This window comes from Nannobrachium achirus (assembly GCF_963921795.1).
Source record: "Nannobrachium achirus genome assembly, chromosome: 4".
NCBI classification, from domain to species: Eukaryota; Metazoa; Chordata; class Actinopteri; order Myctophiformes; family Myctophidae; genus Nannobrachium; species Nannobrachium achirus.
This window is the reverse complement of record NC_137813.1, coordinates 46223162-46242294: the sequence shown is the minus strand read 5'-3', so window position 1 is coordinate 46242294 and position 19133 is coordinate 46223162. Positions and strand designations below refer to the sequence as shown.

At 44.0% G+C, this 19133-nt stretch overlaps 1 protein-coding gene across 1 annotated transcript in view; it reads right to left on the bottom strand.

Annotated features, from left to right (window-relative positions):
• Window positions 1–19133, bottom strand: part of adgrl1a (adhesion G protein-coupled receptor L1a) — a 155845-nt gene that overhangs the window by 43012 nt on the left and 93700 nt on the right. The window contains exons 6-10 of the mRNA XM_080724950.1: window positions 15551–15878; window positions 10765–11070; window positions 5373–5476; window positions 3020–3205; window positions 1918–1956 (exon numbers count right to left, since the gene is read on the bottom strand). Of these exons, the coding sequence (XP_080581076.1) occupies window positions 1918–1956; window positions 3020–3205; window positions 5373–5476; window positions 10765–11070; window positions 15551–15878 (963 nt within the window). The remainder of the gene's footprint in view (window positions 1–1917; window positions 1957–3019; window positions 3206–5372; window positions 5477–10764; window positions 11071–15550; window positions 15879–19133) is intronic.

Genomic DNA, 19133 nt, shown 5'->3' with positions numbered 1-19133 from the left:
TGTCGACTAAAACTAAGACGAAAAATGTGTGTCGACTGCGTTTTTTCACTGATGAAAACTAAAGAAAAACTACCGGTAAATAAAAACTAAGCTGTGGTGACTAAAACTAAGACTAAATATATTGGCAATTTCGTCAACAAGATAAAAACTAGACTAAAACGTTAGGGAGGCGACTAATGGAGAAGAGAGTCATTTTATGTTTGGTTGCTCTCAGGTGTTGCATGCTGAAAATAGCCGATCTACAAGCTCACAACGCATTGCAGCGCGACGTGTTGTGAGCTTGTAGATCTGCTATTTTCAGCACGCAACCAAGTGTAAAATCAGTCATTACAATGCCATCAAGGCCTACCAAAATACATTTCAGTTGACTAAATCAACGGTAGATTTGGTCTTCTGAACACGTATGATATTTAGTCGACTAAAATTAGACTAAAACTAATACTTTTCAGCTGACTAAATTATGACTAAAACGAAATGACATTTTATTCAAAAGACTATGACTAAAACTAAATCAAAATGTGCTGTCAAAAACAATATTGCGTCGGCGATGCTGCTGTGATACTGAGGTACACCGCAGCCAACGACCAAAAAAATAATGGTCCGGTTACACTACACTGCAGTCTTAACATTCACCAGGCACCAGCGAGATCAGATGATTAGGCATCGTATTCCAATATGCTGCAACAGACGGAGACGAGCGTGTGCTGCAGAATGCCGCATTTCATCATCGCTGCACAAGCCTAGCCTGCTCTACACATGGCCTTTTCATGCTATTAGATTACAGCTTTCTCAGAAGCAACGATATTGCACAAATATTGGAGGAAAAAGGCAGGCTATAGTAACATGAACCATGGTCGCCTTTCACGCTATCATCAAATTACAGTGCATTTTCTCCAAAGCCAGAGAGAGAGAGAGAGATTGTACATTATTGAGACCACACAATAAAAAACTACTACGGTACAGTACCAATATTTTTACAGTAAAGGGTTCCACCGGCAAAGGAACAATGCTAAGATTATGTCACAGGGGGATGGTTTCCACAAGCGTTAGCCTGACCCATATCTCACAGATATGTACACCGAGAGTCGCGCAACGAAATTACAAAGCATCCTCGTCGCCTCGGGAAATACCACACCAACATTTAACGCATTCAGAACGGGGTACCCATTATTGCGTATTATTATTTCATGCTTTAACTATTAAAGAAATAGCAGATCTACAAGCTCGCAGTGCGGCACTCGGTCTGCTATTTAAAAAATCGGGTCAAAATTCAAATATTGACACGATTCTATAAGTGTCTTGTCTTCTAAATCCTTCTAAGGTTTTTTGAAAAACACGTTTCTACGTCAGTGGTTCTCAAACTCTTTCATGTCAAGGACCCTCGAATCTATCAAATGTCTCAAAATATTTTGTATCAGGGACCCCCCCAGAAGCAAATATTTGAGTTATAAATGTTCACTTTAAATATGAGATATTCAAAGATTTGCACAAACTGTCATGATTTTCCAAAAATAGCTGATCTACAAGCTCGAAGCGTGGCACTCGGTGCCATGCTGCGAGCTTGTATATCTGCTATTTTTCAACAGCTTAAGCATTCAATAATTCTAGGCCTAACTGGTTTAAATACGGCGCACGCGACTCGCCACGAGTTATAGCGGGGGAAAAAGAGAACCCTGTTCACGGCGCTCTTCAAGCACAAACTAGAAATACTACAAACACACACCCAAACATGATAGCGGAGGCTATATAAATCATAATGTGAAGCACAAAGCGCCGTGCCACGGGCTAAAAGGAATCACATTCCACAAAACCTCGCAGTCTGTCCAAGGATTTATCGTCACGGCGTTATTCTAAAGTCACGGAGCAGTCGTACTCCACGGGCATGTAAAGCAGGCAAGATAAAAGAGGAAACCGTACCTGGATGTAGGCCCGACAGGTCCGCTCGCGCTTCTGTAGCTGGGAGGGAGAAAACAAAGCAGGCCTCAAAACCTGGGAATTTAAATAAAGCCCGGCTGTCCTTGTACAGGACGTGGTGCAGCTATAGGGTGTGATTTTACACTCGCTCAGGAATTCACTTTTAAAGCTCGTGTACGCATAATATCGTAGCTGTCGGGTGGAAACCTTGTATCTCCGAAAGTGTTACTTTTCAGGATTTCAAATTAAAAAACATCAAAGCTAGCAGATCTACAAGCTTGAAACGGGCTTTTAGATCTGCTAGTTTTGATGCTTGTGTGATGCTGTGGTATGATCAAGTATAGGGTATTAATTTACAAAAGAAACCCACAAAAAGTTAAATTATGGAGATTTCTACCCGACAGCAACGATATGTCGTTGTGTGCACTTTGTGTTCACTGTGCACACAGTGCAAAGTGCAGTGGTGGAAAAAGTACAACATTGTAAAAAATACTCTGTTTACAAGTAAAGGTCTGTAATTCAAAATGAACTTGAGTACAATAGTTTTGACATGCAAATGTACTTTACTACAATCTAAAAGCTGAGCTTGTAGATTGCCTATTTTCAAATAGTCAAAGTGTACAGTATATAGGGCTGAAGTGGCTAATGTATGTTTTGTATTAATTACTCCAAATCTATAAGTAACTATAACTAAATGTCTTCAAATAATTGTAGGGAGTAAAAGCACAACATTTGCCTCTTAGATGTAGAGGAGTAGAATTCAAAGTAAACATTGGAAAAAACAAAGAAAGAAATATAAATCCAGTATATTATATCGTCACTGTCGGTCAGAAACCTCGTATCTCAGTTTCAAATTTGCACATTTTTCGTAAGGTAAAGCCCTGCTTCATCATACAAAACAGTCACACAAAACTAGTGAAAATAGCCGATCTACAAGCACACAACACCTCGCACCCGCGAGGCGTTGTGTGCTTGTAGATCTGCTATTTTCACTAGTTTGAACCATTTTAAAATGATAAATACAAAACGAACAGTCTTGGACATACAAGGTTTCCACCGGACCGCGACAACGCGTTTATTTTTTACTTTAAGTAAAACAAGTCACCTTGTTGTAGTTGCGTGCGGCTGACTCCTTGTTTCCGGGCTTTAAGGCCTGCAGCTGGGCGTCCAGGATGTCCAGCAGCTGTTCCATCAGACGCACTGACGAGCTGACGTCCCCGGCGTGGATACGGCCCTTGGTGTGGTTCACCAGCTCCCCCGCTATGTTGGCCGCGTTCTCTCCACTCTTTATCTACAGATAAACACACACACACACAGACACACACACACATACACACACACACAAAGGGGGGGGGGGGGCATGTACGGCACATGTTGACTAGGGCAGTGGTTCTCAACCTTTTCTGGTTGCGAACCCCCAAAATAGTCATATTTTAACTGGGGACCCCCCACCCTAGGAGGCTAGGAGCAGTAAGAGTTGAGGCATGACATTTTGTATAACCCGGTTCTATTGTGAAAATATCAGATCTACATGCTCACAACGCCTCGCAACTCTAATGTTTGAACATTTGACCAATATTGAATTTGTTATTTTAGAGGTATTAAAAAGTCCTCAAACTGTCACTTTAGAAATATGCTACCCTCTGTACACTTAAACTTTATGTTGGTTTGTTTACTGTTGAGTGAGAAAACAATGTTGCACATTAAGTTAATCATCTGGGGACCTCCCAAAATGATATGGGGACCCCCTTGGGGGTCCCAGCCCACAGGTTGAGAACCACTGGACTAGGGGAATATAAGTTACGATTCTGTCCCTATCGGGACATTACTGTAACTCGAACAGCGCTGAGTCGGCTCAAGCGGACTTCGCAACACTTGGCGCGGCGATTCGCTCGCCTAACTGCTTGCTCGCTCGTGGATCAAGTCCACTTCAGACTTCATCGCGTTAACTGTTTTTTTTTGACACACCCTTTTACGTCTTGGGTTTGAAAACTGCACTACCACATTCCCAGAGTGTCCAGGAAGGCACTGTTTGACGTTTGGTAACATTTGTCCCAAGAAGTCGTTTGCATTTTGGGGAGTGAGAGTATGTTGTCTCAACCAGGGGATTGTGAATTGCCAGTACTGCAGTGGGTTCACAAAATGGTGAGGTCAATTGGATTTCTATATACATGCTGCATGCAACTCCTTGCCTAATGCATTTGTTACTGTACTTCATTACTGAAAAAGACCAAAAAAACGAACAGCAAATGTGTTGTTGCGACCGTAAGGTCGCAGTTTAGTATCAAAACCTCCACCGGCCGTCCGTCACGTCCGTCACGTCCGTCACGTCACACGTCACACGTCACACCTTTGCCCTGCTCATATCTGGGCTCGTTTGTGTATTGTATGACATCACGCCACATCATCGGCTGAGGACTGTGTGATGTCATCATATCTCCATATATGGAGACATAAGTTGCTCATGCCCAAATATAGGCTGGTGAGGTCAGACTTAGTGTGATGCGTAGGTTATCTCCATATATGGAGATTCAACTTCAATGAGTAACCATGGCAAATCACACCGTACACAAATGACCCTTATATAAGACCGGCATTATCTACCGACAGCTGCTATAAGCCAACCCTGGCGATAAGGTCTGAGTCGAAGAAATGCTTCTTTCCTGGCAAGAATTGCCCCTTTATACTGTAGGGCTCGTTTGTGTATTGTATGACATCACGCCACATCATCGGCTGAGGACTGTGTGATGTCATCATATCTCCATATATGGAGACATAAGTTGCTCATGCCCAAATATGGGCTGGTGAGGTCAGACTTAGTGTGATGCGTAGGTTATCTCCATATATGGAGATTGAACTTCAATGAGTAACCATGGCAAACTGTCAACTGCCCGTATGTCTTGATAATTGGTAAAACAAACTTTTGGCCTATTTCCCGATTAGGGAGTCTTACTGGTTAATTTGAATTATAGTAAGATCCCTGGGAGATGGATTGCTGAGGTGGAACGCCACTAATACTTACCGCTCGAATCGCCTCGCTAATCGCTATTCTGCAAGTTAGCGGTGCCCGGGACTGAACCCATGACCTTGTGGTTCAAGTGCAGTGCATGTGTCCGGTGCGGCATTACACATACTGCAGTATATGTGAAACTGCTTCGCCTGACGGCGTACTCTATAAGTCATGGGTAATCACGACTTTTTAAAACAATTTGACCTCACCGTAATTACAGGGTATTAGTCAAAGGAGAGATTTAATTAAGCATTAAAATGAATACGTTCAAATGAAGGGTTCCAGTGGAAAATGAGTCAGTGTTTTAATCAGGCCAGCCTTCGAGGTACCGCTATGCTAATGTGGCGCTGCGCGGCGCGCCGGGAGGACGGCTCGGCGCGGGGCGGTGAGGGCAGCAGGACAGGGACGGACGCGGCGGCGGCCGGGGGGACGACTCCAGGGGTCTCACCTTCTGCGCCACCTGGCTGACCCAGGGGGAAGTGCAGTTGCTCAGGTCAGGACCCCGCGGATTCCACATGACCGCCTCCGTCAGGCACTGGAACGAGGCGATGCCTGGAGGCCAGAGAGAGAGAGAGAGGGAGAGGGAGGGAGGGAGGGAGCGAGGGAGACAGTAATGGAGAGATAATAAGCGTTAGGCGTCTGCAATTAAGGGGATAAGCAGGGGAGTGACGAGAGAAGGGGAGAAAAGTGTGATTTTATATTTTTTTAATTTCTAGAAAGGAATTTCAACCTTAGTTCAACCCTAGTTTGTTAAACAGGGGTCTGCCAGGGGTCTATACTTGGTCCCAGCCTTTTTACCTTCTACACCCAACCTTTTTCTTTTTTTTTGCCTTGGGTTTATGTGGATGTGGTTTGATAGGTATTTTGTTGTGGTTAATATCATCCTTTTATCAATTCATATTGATTGTTAGATATGATTTATGATACATAATTATATGATTCATTTATTAGGTTATATTATGAACTACTGTCTGAACTTATAGTATAGGTCCTTGTTTTGGTTGTGCTGTTCAGGCTAGTGGAAAATTACCAACACTCTACGTGTCTGTCTTCTTGTTATGATCTGGGAACGAGTCCCACAATCTAACTGTCATAATCTGTATTCTTTATATACTGTATGTTAACTTCCATCTATGGAAGAGAGAATTAGCAAGCTGCCACTAGGATGGTATACTCACTGTATTGTCTCTTTGTCTGACTCTCTTCAATACAGCAATTTATTGATTGTCCTTTGGCTCGTCTCTGTCTTATTTTGGTTATGGATTTATCCATATCCATAATTAAGTTAATAATGTATTTAACATGGTTAAAAAAGCAATAGAGAGACAAAAGATAAGAGGAATGGAACACGTTCATGAAATCAGTAGTGCTTTCAAGGCCGGACGTGACCGGATGCCGTCAGGCCAATGGAGCGGCACGGAACAGTGCATGCTAGAACCATAGAGTTATAGGCTATACGAGTGACGATGCGGCATAGCCTATCTAATCAAATGGCTATTTGCATAACAAGTTGACCAGGTTTACCAGACAGTGAGTGGTGGGCTTGGGCATCCCCCAGATTCACAAGCCCAGGCTACCCTACGTTTTTTCACAAAGTAAAGCCCTGCTTCATCATACAAGGCCGTCACACAAAGGTAGTGAAAACAGCCAATCTACAAGCACACAACGCCTCGCACCGTGAGGCGTTGTGTGCTTGTAGATCATTTATGGTAAATACAAAACGAACGGTTTTGGACATACAAGGTTTACACCCGACAACGACGATATGGATAGGCTACTTTAACACCTACTGTAGGTTTCCAGCTGTAGGTACTGTATGTGCATTGTGCATTGTGCATTGTGCGTCCTCATAGGCTCCATTACTGTTTGAGATTCGTTCAAAGCAAACCTTTAGTTTCTCTACTGCAGCGCACTATTTTCTATTTGCCTTTAGACGCACACATCTAAAGGCGCGCGTGCACGCGACGTCAATAAATGACCGTCCCCCCTGAAAAGAAAACACCAAAGCACCACTGCATAAGATGCATGGGGCAAGCAGTGGAAAGCGTAAACAACTTAATTATTTGCCATGAGACATGAATCGGGAGGCCAGGTTTTGTGTGTGCGTGCGCGTAGGCGTGTGCGTGTGCCCCCCACCCCTTGTGAGTTGTGAGGAGCCGCGTTTGAATCCAACTCCTGTCATGATTACCCTCTCTCTCTCTTCCCTATAGGCTTCCAGTCTCTCTATTAACACTTCAGATGCGTCAATTGGGTATGGCAAGCTATGGCAGCTGCCATACCTTGGCTACAGAGAGAAATAATAAAATGTACTTTTTATTGTGCTTGTTGCTAAGGTATGGCAACATGACTGGTGTCTTGCACCGTGCACGCGCGCAAGGGCACGCGTGCAAGAGACCAGTCATGTTGCCATACCTTAGCTTTTGCTGAACTGACGCCACTGTAACACTTCATTCTCTAAATAAAGCACACAATACAATTGCCAAATAAAGAATTAAAATAATGGAATACGGGGCGTTGGGACGGGGACCCGGAATATAGCTGGAGGAGGCGGAGGAAGATGAGGAAGAGGACGATCTGGCCGTCAAACCGTTGGCAATAAGAAGCGTGCTTTTGAAAGGAGCCTAAATGCACACATAGCGCTGGCCACATACTGTGCGCTCTCTGTTATACACGTGCGCGCGCACACCCACCCGCACGCACGCACGCACGCACGCACGCACGCACGCACGCACGCACGCACGCACGCACGCACGCACGCACGCACGCACGCACACACACACACACACACACACACACACACACACACACACACACACACACACACACACACACACACAGACACACACAAACACACACACACACACACACACACACACACACACACACACACACACACACAGACCAAAGACATAACCATCAGGCATGGCGTCTCATTGGTGGAGAACAGCACCTCGAGGGAGGACCCCCACCCTCCTCCATTCCCAGAGAGGGTTTTGTTCTGTTTAGTTAAGAGGGTTCAGACAGAGGACACGGTGCAAGCGATGGCACCACAGTGTGTGTGTGTGTGTGTGTGTGTGTGTGTGTGTGTGTGTGTGTGTGTGTGTGTGTGCCACCAGCCATCCTCCAGCAGCACTAACCACAACACACACACCTCCTGTCAGCTCACACAACAACAAGAGGGAGAGAGAGAGAGAGAGAGGGCCAGAGTGATGCCAGATAGTGTGTTTGTGATCAGGGACGTGCAGAGAATGTTAGAGAGGCAGGGGCTGAACTTTCTAAAAGGGCCTTTGGTGGAAATATCGAAAATAGCAGACCTCCAAGCTCACAACGCATCGCTCTGCGACGCGTTGTGAGCTTGGAGGTCGGCTATTTTCGGTGCGTTATACCACTCATACGCATAACTTCTACACAGAAAGGGCAATTCACCCTTTGCCAAGTCCCGCCCGTTGTCCCACCCCTCTTCACACCAATTGGTTGCCGTGTCTTGGTGGGACACTCGGTGGGACACTCCATCCACTACCATTTTAATTCAGTTGCTTCGTATTGTTATCCTGTGTGTTCAATTCTAATTTCAAACTTGGTTTCAGTAAAATGGAGCTGCTCAGGGGCAGTATAGTGACTCAGCATGTGTTTAAATGTTTTTATTTCTCCAATAATTATGTTTTAGCAAATTCAACATAAAAAAAGGCAGAACCAGGGCGGGACAAGGCAGATAGAGCCTGCTGGTTGGTCAGTCAGGGACCAACCAGAAGGCTAACAAAGGGTGAATTCTTTCAACATAAGATACTGCATTCAAGTTCAGGAGAGTCTGGACAAGGCAATTCTCTTGAATGCTGCCTTCAGGTATGGCATGGAAAGAGGGCATTTGCATTTCTTTCACCATAGGAAAAACTGCATTCATGGTCTAGAGAGGGCACTTTTTACAGAAAATGGCACGGGCTTGAGCCCCCTTTGATATCTATGTGTGCACGTGCCTGGAAAAAAAGGCTAGAGATGACAGAGGCGTTGTCAACGCGGCAAAAAAAAAAGATAGATCTGAGCAAGGTGTGGCGCGGAGTTCCAAGCAGCCTCTGTTGACCACAGATTGGTTTTAAAAGCTCCGCCAACTAAGCTACAGTATACTGCTATAGCTGTTAATTTAGGGTTGCTATGGTGTTTTCATAGAGACTATCCTGAAAGCGCAGGTAGGGGGTGCCTTTTATTGATGTTTTTCCTCGTATTTTCCTCTGAGAGAGAGAGAGAGAGAGAGAGAGAGAGAGAGAGAGAGAGAGAGAGAGAGAGAGAGAGAGAGAGAGAGAGACGTTTGATGGCTGTATACTGTATGTCTAGAGTTATAGGAGCGAGCGTGAAGCGGAGGTGGAGCCTTTTATTTCATTTCATTATTCCTGTGTTTGTCAGTGAGAGATGGGTGTTTCATTCACAGAGGGCCGGCTCTCATCCAGGAGTCCTGGGGGACTCCGCCATGCCGCTGAGACCAACACACAGAGAGAGAGAGAGAGAGAGAGAGAGAGAGAGAGAGAGAGAGAGAGAGAGAGAGAGAGAGAGAGAGAGAGAGGGGGAGAGAGGGAGAGAGAGACAGAGGAAGAACGACAACAGCGGAAAAAAGCACAAAGAAAAAAAACAAGAGCAGGCACACAAACATGGTGACACACACGTGCGCGCGTACACGCTCGCACACACGCACAAAATGTAAGATGTGTGTACACATCCTGCGGCATCTGTGAGTCGGCTCGACACACATGCAATGCCACGGTTCGATTTGTGGTAAGGTTTTGTTTTTTATTCGTTTGTTTTCTTTTCACAGAACGGCAAAAGAAAGTATACCCACTGCAGGTAAACACTGTAGGCCAGTCAGTCTAAGCTAAAAAAAAAGGGACTGACCCAAAATAAATTGCAATAGTAATGGTTCAAGGTTTTTTATGATCCTTAGGGTCATCCAAAACTGTTAAAAGTTTCCCATTATATTCTTAGTGGATCAAGGTAAATTCTGGGGGTTCAGGTTTGGGTCCCTTCACTTACTATACAGGAGAAAAAATACCCTCACAAAAAATCTTCTTTAACTCATATGCTGCTATTTTTTCAACAAAAAAAAATTTGACCCCAAAAAATGTAGGCATGATAGCAATCACGAAATTGCATGTTTAACCCCCATAGCAACCCCATCTTTCAAACATGGCAGCCATCTTTGTTTACATTTTAGGAAAACATAATGGCTGTTATCTCATGAATGCCTGAACGGATTTCCATTCGGATTTTTTTGTTTGAAAGCTGTGAGCAATGTGGACACACGTGGTGCATTATCTAGGCATGGGTGTGCATGATCCGTGCACTATGAATTACATGGAAGTCTATGGAGACAGGGGCATATGAGAGTACAAAGGTATTGTTAAATGGCAGCAAATGAGTTAAGTAGCATGTGAGGGGTCTAACTAGGGGTTTTTCATGATTCTGAATCCATTGCAATTATTTGTTTTGCACAAAAAACATTCCTCGTGCTAAAAACTGACTAAAATCTATGGTTTAGTGATGAGTCATCACTTGTTTTTTGTGCAAAACAAATGCTGGCAATGGATTCAGAATCATGAAAAACCCCTAGTTAGACCCCTCACATGCTACTTAAAGAAGATTTTTGGGGGATCTTTTTTCCTGTATATAAGTGAAGGGACCCAAACCTGAACCCCCTGAATTCACCTTGATCCACTAAGAATATAATGGGAAACTTTAAACATGTTTTTTGGATGACCCTAAGTATCATAAAAAACCTTGAACCATTACTATTGAAATTTCTTTTGGGTCAAACCTCTAGATTGACTGGCCTACTGCCAGAGGGAGCTCCTTACCCAGAGATCCTTTGGGACACGGGCGGTCCACGGTCTCCCCCCGCTGGGTGGAGGGCCACTGGACGCCTCGCGCCACCCTGGCCTCGCACACCTGGGGGTCCGGGCCGCCCTGGGGGCCCGCGGGGCGGGGCGGCGGCCGGCGGGTCACGGGCACCGTGGCCGTGATGGGCCGCAGGTCGGGGCCCTTGTTGATGGAGCCGATGGGCCGCGAGGTGGGGGCCACGGGGCGGGTGGTGGCCGGGCTGGTGCTGGAGGTGAAGGGCCGGGCGGGGGTGGTGGTGGTCACCTGGGTGGTGGTCAGCGGGCCTGGAGGGGGGAGGGAGAGAGAGAGAGAGAGAGAGAGAGAGAGAGAGAGATGTAAGCTATAATAGCAGGGGTCTTCAACAGGGGGTCCGGGTCCTCAGAGTTACTACAGGGGGTCCGGGACCCCTAGGGGGTCCTCAGAGTTACTACAGGTGGTACTCCAAATCTTTGTGTGAGAGAAATATTTTTTTCTCCTTTTTTATATGAACAACTTTATCCCCTATAGCGTCCATATTCTTTCGCCAAAAATAGACTGACTAGCAGACTAAGACAGAGTGAAAGTTCATGTTTATTGACTTTTCAAGTAGTTAAATATCTGAAAATACAAACTGACATGAATCCAAAATACACTGACGATTGTGCTGTCAAACGATGAAACGATAATGGAATCTATGAAAAGGTTGTGGGGGTCCCTGCTGCTTCATCCCTCTCTCAACTATAAGGGGTCCTTGGCCTGAAAACGTTGAAGAGGATATAAGGGATTTAGAGAGAACGGACTAAAGATGCCAGAAAAAGATCAAGAGACCCAAGGAAGGAGAAAGGCGCGCGAGCATGAGATGTCTTTCAAAAAGCCGAGGTTCAAAAGTCAACCTGACAATAATTGGGGTGGCAAACACTTTCTGAGCCGCTCTCAAAGCCTCGGTCGTCGTGATAATGGTCCCTCAGCTCTCCGGCGGGAGCGCGTGCAGGAGCAGCATCATCACAAGACAGGAGAGAGGAAGTAAATAATTGATCAAATGTATCAGAGAAGCCACACAACCCCGCTAACAACCAAACGAAATGCGCCGATGAAAGCGAGCACATCCAAGCCTACAAAATCCCGGGGCTGATCAAACGCCGCGGCGGCGGCGGCTGCTCCCGGGCTCCGCGGCGCGAGGCCTTGCCTCTCTCTGTTCTCGCGGGGTTCGCTAATCCCCGCTTCACACAGGCAGCGCTCTGCACAGGGCTCAGATCATGTACACCCAAAACCTCTCGCTGATATCGACGGATTGTCAACATGTCAGCGTGACGCACTCGCTTACCCTCTCTCGCTTGTCACTTGAGTTAAGACTCGTTCAGCCACAACCGCCACGCATGGAAATCGACACGCAATACCGCGAGCAACAATACCTGAGAGGGCGCTCTTCACTGTGACTCCTGTGAGTTATGGTGATGCGGCGATCACAACGGAGATTATAAAAAGAACGGGGTATTGTGATGAATGCCAGACAAGAAGACATCTTTGGGCTGTCCGGTACTTTTACAGCCGAAGTGGCCTATAACTAGACGCGCAGAATCCGTATCTCTGTCTGTCTCTTTCTCTGAATCTACATCTGTATCTCTGTCGCCACAAGAGTAGACTGAGCACACTGCTACAGTACCTCGATGACAGCTCAGCTCACGCTGCTATCCGTGCATACAGAGAACCACCAGACCAAGCTCTGTAGCATCGCTGTTGGGCAGAAACCTCTTATCTCCATCTACACTTTTTGTGTTTGTTTTTAATTAACGCCCTAGGTCACACTACACCAGGGGTAGGCAACCTTAGGCACGGGTGCCAACATTGGCACAGGGGTGGGTGATCACTGGCACACTGGCAGAGATAGCGAGTGCACTCATATCTATATGCAATTTACATCCTGCATATAATTCTACATTCAGATCTACAAGCTCAGAAACGCTGAACAAAGCAGTGCTTTTCAAGCTTTTGCTGTTTTCGAATTTGAATCCTGAAAATATTTCATATTTCTACACAAAGCTCACACGTTTGCGCCTTAGCACACATCATTGTGGATGTGTAGTCATTGTTATGCATATCACTGTAGCCCAATGTCAAAAAAGGCTGAAGGAAAGCCAAATCTCCAGCTAAAAAGTAAGACCGAATAAATGTTTTCAATTTACAAGTTGAAGATGTTAGGCTATTATATTTAGGGAGATTCAAGCCAATTAGCCAGATAACCGCTAATTAATTTAGGTCTGTCTGAAAGCCTTTTCAGCTGCACAGGGAAAGCCACGGCGCTATTAGACTTGTTTATGTTGCAGGATACAGGAGAAAGAGGAGTGGATTACAGTCCGAGGATGCTGCACCAGCTTGTCTGTCACAGTAATTAATTCAAATGTTTAGTGTGCATTAAGAACAGAGTTGAACACGTTGGCTCAGTGACCCAATCCATAAAACACACAGAGTTACGTTGCTTTATGTGCTTCTTTGATAAAGCATGTAATGCGTGTCCATTCACTGATTGCTTAGTGGAAACTAGCTTCCCACTGTATAACGCGCAACGTATGCCTTTAACAAACCTCCGGTCAATACTCTTGTAAAATTAACCGACGCCGTTACAAGGCTCTTGTAACAAGAGTTGAGTCTAAGCTTAGCAACATACGCAAATGTTATGAATTTCTGTGCTGAAAATCAGGGTATTCAGGGTTACATTTGTGGCAGCCGAGCTACTGTACTACTGTTACTGTAAGTGGGTAAACAGGGAGTCTGTTAATCAGAGGGCCACCGGTTCGACCCTCCATTCACCTATCTACATGTCGAAGTGTTCCTTAAAGGACAACTCCTCCCCAAATCACTTCTAGGCCCATTTTTCTACTTATATTGATGCAAGATTACTGTCCATGGGGTCTATTAGGCACAAATGCTCCTATTTTCCAGTTTCCCCAGCAGAACCCAGCAGCTCTCATAGCATAGTGGCGCCTATAAGCCTATCGCTTTTAAACTATCTGTTGTGGTCAAAAGTGATTTTCTTTTTCATGAACTTGTTACTAGTTGTCATTACAAACACATACATGCCTTGGTTGTCCCACACAAGCCACCACAATCTCATAAATAATGTTTTGGGGTGAGCATTCGGCACAACTGCCAATCAAAATGACTGTACTGGCCAATCACAGGGCTTCTTTTCCGGGACTTGGCAAAACACATAAAAGCCTAACATCTGTTTAGCAGAGTGTGATGGCTTGTGTGGGACAACAATGACATGGATGTGTTTTTGATGACAACTCCTAACACATTCATGAAAAATAAAAACTCTTTTGACCACAACAAATAGTGTAAAAGCGATAGGCTTATAGGCTCCACTCTAAGCTATATGAGAGCTGCTGGGTTCTGCTGGGGAAAATGGACAACAGGGGCATTTCTGCCTAATAGACCCCATGGACAGTTATGGACCAATATACCGGTAAGTAGGAAAATAAGCCTAGAAGTGATTTAGGGAGGAGTTGTCCTTTAACCCCTAACAGGTAAAGCTGTCTGAGCAAGTCCTCTGCTGGATGAATGCAGCAAAGTCCCCAGGGACAATACAATACGTCCCTTATTCCATAACTGATTTGCGTTGTTATGGAATGAATGGTATGCTATACACTCATCTCATCAACATGGATCTGTCCCATTTAGCGCCACCTTCAGGCAGATTTTTTAAAACACATTTTTGGACACTACTCCTACAGATGTTGCCCTAAAATCATGCAAATCGCTACACAGTATGTCTACACTCATCTCATCAACATGGATCTGTCCCATATAGCTCCACCATCAGGCCGATTTTTTCAAACACATTTTTGGACACTGCTCCTACAAATTTTGCCCTAAAATCACGCAAATCGGTAAACACTTGCTCTACACTCATGTCATCAACATGGATCTCTCCCATTTAGCGCCACCTTCAGGCCGATTTTTTCAAACACATTTTTGGACACCTACACATCACGCTGCGACCTGACGGTAGCTTATCTCCCGATTAGGGAGTCTTACTGGTAAGTAATGCAATAAGTCAAATCCTCAGTGTTAAAGTAATTCACCACCAAAGCCACGGTCATTCTCTGGGACATGATCTCCATTGTAAGCCTATGCTATTAGACGTAAATTAGTTCAATACTATCCTATCATTCATGTTTTTATTTTATTCTTTAACTCATATCATGATGACTTCAGAGAAGTTGGCAAAAACACATTTATGTAGAATGGCTATACAAATGAAAGGCTATCTTAAATTAACTTCTTTATTAAAAAAAAGATCTTTTTGAATCATTTTAAATTACTAAAAAGTGGGAGAACTACTGATTTAGAAGGCATTTTGTAGAATATTCCTCAGGTCTTACTTATTCATCCTTCAGGATTTCACAGCGTAACGTAAAAGTAAGCCATTTACCATGATTGGGTTGTTGGCTGATTTACCACTGTTTCAGGGTTGTGGCACGAGGCAAAGCCGAGTGCCAAACAACTCTGAAACAGTGGTAAATCAACCAACAACCCACAACCCTCGAATGGTAAATTGCTTTTCTACCACTTCTACCATATAAATGAAAGAAAACACAGTTGTAACTTGCAAGGTTATTTAGTTACAATCGTTAATTGTTCTGCAACACAACAGTGGGCGGGGTCCATGAGCCAACTCAAGGTTGTTGACTGATTTACCACTGTTTTAAGCCAATCAGAATCCAGTATCTGAACATGTGACCACAAAAAGTGGTAGAATAAACAACACTAAACAATAATTACCGGTGGTGGGGTCCGGGGGCCCAAACTCCAGCGGGTAGCGCAGCACGTTGTAGTTGTTCCATACGTACAGCTGGTTGTCCCTGGGGTTGTAGTCCACGGAGGACACGTACTGGTAGGGGTTGGGGAAGGGGATGTGCACGGGCTCCTCGCGGGCGCGGTTGGTGTTGTAGGCGTACAGCACCAGGTCTCCGCCCGCCTCGCTGTCGTCATCCTGGTAGACGGAGCGCACGGCGTACAGCACGCCGCACGCCATGAAGGCGTTGGACGCCAGACGCTTGTCGAAGCTCGTCTCCCACGTTCCCTCGAAGCGCAGGGTGTACGGGTTGACCTGAAGTGACAGAAAGAGACGCACACGGGGGTAACTCAAAGCTCTAACTCAATGTTTCTCAAAGTGGATTCCTGGGACTCTGTGGGTTCCTTTATGGGGGTCTAAATTGACCCATACAAGTCTGTAACTCTGACAGTGTACAAATGGAACCAAATGAACCCTAACGGGTTCATTTGGTTCCATTTGTTCACTGTCAGAGTTAAGGGGAGACCTTGATATTTGAAAGTTTGAGAAACACTGCTCTAACTCATTGGTGTGATATGTTGTGCTAATGTAGCACAATATATATGTATCACAATCATTTTAACCACTTTATCCGTTTATTTAGACCCTCCAGAAAAATGAGATTTTTCGATTTCCCGCATAATCAGCCAAATGCCACAGATTATGCGGCGGTCACATATTTTCAAAAAGCCAGCATAATCGCATGTTTCCGCCCGCATATTTCGGAACTACTCGCATATTTCACAGCATAAAACCACATAAACCCAGCATATTTCACATCTTTTCGCATATTTCGTGTAATTCCCAACTTTTCGCATATTTCGCAAACTTCTGCATATTTTGCATGTCACATATTTCGCAACCTTTTGCATATTATGCAACTTCAGCGCATAAAATCACATACTTTTTTTCTGGGGGTCCCCTGGCAGACAATATTTTCAAAGGGGGGGGTCCGCAGACTAATATGTGTCAGTTTTGGGGACGGGGTCCTTGAAAAAGTTAAAGAACCAATTATCAAATAGTCAAAAAAAAAATACAAAAAGAAGCTAAAATAGCAGATCTACAACCTCACTGTGGCGATGTGAAGTGTATTTTCACTATTCATAGTACATCTAAGTAAATGGCACTTCAGTGGTTAAAAGAACATACAGTATATTATCCATTTTGCACGGGACAGCTGTGTGGAAAATGGTACCCGTGTTATTGGCCATGGCTCATGCATTATTCATGAATTTCCTCAGGGCATTCATGTTTTTCTTTTGACGGGAGCACTTTAACTTTTGTAGTTTCTATCTTTAACTCATCCTCATTCACCCATCCACCTTACGGTAACCACATGGTGGTGAAGATATCGTCGTTGTCGGGCGGAAACCTCGTATCTCCAAGTTTCAAATTTGTACGTTTTTTCGCGAAGTAAAGCCCTGCTTCATCAGATAAGGCTGTTGCACAAAAGTAGTGAAAACAGCAGATCTACAAGCACACAACGCCTCGCACCGCGAGGCGTTGTGTGCTTGTAGATTGGCTGTTTTCACTAGTTTAAATCATTTCTAAAATGATAAATGCAAAACAAACGGTTTTGGATATACAAGGTTTTCACCCAACAACGACGATATGCTATCTGTGGCATACTGTATACTGTACATGTGTATTTATTTAATTATGAGATTTGTTTTTCCTTTTTGTCCTGTATGGCCATTGGCATTTTGTACGTGCATTATTATTTCATGTATGCCCCGGAACACTTTAAAAAACTAAACAGTAAAACAAACAAACCAACCACAAACTTTTATAGGACACACACCGGTACCTGTTAAGGTCAGGAAACCACCGTCAGGGCTGGCTAGCTAAACAAGAGCATCGATTTAAAACTCTTTACTTATCTGGGAACTCGCTGCCTGTTATTAAAAATGATTGCCTGCAGAAGAGCAACGAAGCTATAAAAAGCATCGGAGGATTATGGTTTCAGCCCGTTGTCAAGGATTTCTGCCAAGTGAATATCTGATAGAGTTTCACACAGTGTGTGAGGCCCTGGTAAGCGAGCGTAAGGTAATGTGACTTTGAATTTGCAGGTCTAATCACACACGCTGTCTGCAACAATTACCTCGCCGGGTCATAAACAGAGAAATAATAAAGAGAAAAGGAGAGAGAAAAAAAAAATTCAATAACAGCACAATTTTCGGCATATCCCCTAACAGCAGGCCCCTTTGTTCATAACAGCTTTGTGTAGTCTCGGGAAAGAAATATGAACTCCTGAAATGTCAACAAAGTTATTATGCCTCTTCAGCACTGAATGAATTAGCCCTCGAAGACCGGGAACGTGTCCGCGTCGCGTTATTTTATGCTTTAACTATTGAAAAATAGCAGATCTACAAGCTCACAGCGCGGCACCGCGCTGTGAGCTTGTAGACCTGCTATTTTTGAAAAATCTTGAAAATGTGTGCAAGTCTTTGAATATCTTTGACCCGATCTTTGACCCGACTTCTAAATCCTTCCTCTAAATCAGTGGTTCTCAAACTTTTTCACGTCAAGAACCCCCAAAATTTCATTTTTTTGGCCGCAGACCACCATCTCAAAAAATTTTGTTCCAGGGACCCCCCCCCCCCCCCCAGAAGCAGATATTTGAGTTACAAAGGTTTGCTTTGAAAAATATATATTGAAAGACATTTTCACGATTTTTCAAAAATAGCAGATCTACAATCTGCTATTTTTCAATAGTTAAAGCATTCAATAATTCTAGGCCTGAATGAATTAGATGTTTCCAAAAAGCCGTTGAAATGCAGTTTGAACTACAAAGGAACCGTGCAACTCACAACCACATTTACAGTACAAAGCCAATCTTTACATTGCTTTAAAATATCGTTCTTGTGTGTGTTTGTTTGTTTTTTCGCGCAAATTTGATATAATCCTAAGTGTTTAACACTCTCGAGAATGTATAAATGGAAACAAAAATGTCCTCATTTGTACTCTGGGGTTTAATTAGCAGAGGATACAGCGTATGCTGTATCTCTGGATGTCTTTTTCTCCAGCGCAATTTGAATACTGCTCTATTCAGATGAGCTGAGTTTAAACATAATCCACTCGTACGCATGATCCGTTTTAGACCTGTATATAATAGTCCACTAATCCTAATGGTCAGTTTAGACCCAATCTGAGTTCCCAGAAGTTCTTATCTTCACCACTAGTACCACAACTAATCCTGTGCTCGGCCCACATACCATCTGGTTCTATACTGCAGTGGTTGGAGACCCAAACCAAAAGAGAAATTAGACGATTGCCCTGGACCCAGTAGTAAAAATAGCAGATTGAGAGCTTGTAGATCGGCTATTTTCTCTACTTCAAACTACTCTGACTAGACTACTCTCACTACAACATTTCTAATTTATGAAATTTCTTAGATTTTTCTTTTATTTATTCATGAAATTACTTTAAAAAAAAATCATTGAATTTGTTGTTAATCAATGAAAACGTTAGCTTTTTTTTTTAATGTTTTATGATAATAATAATGAAAAACTAAATGTGGGAAACCAAAAA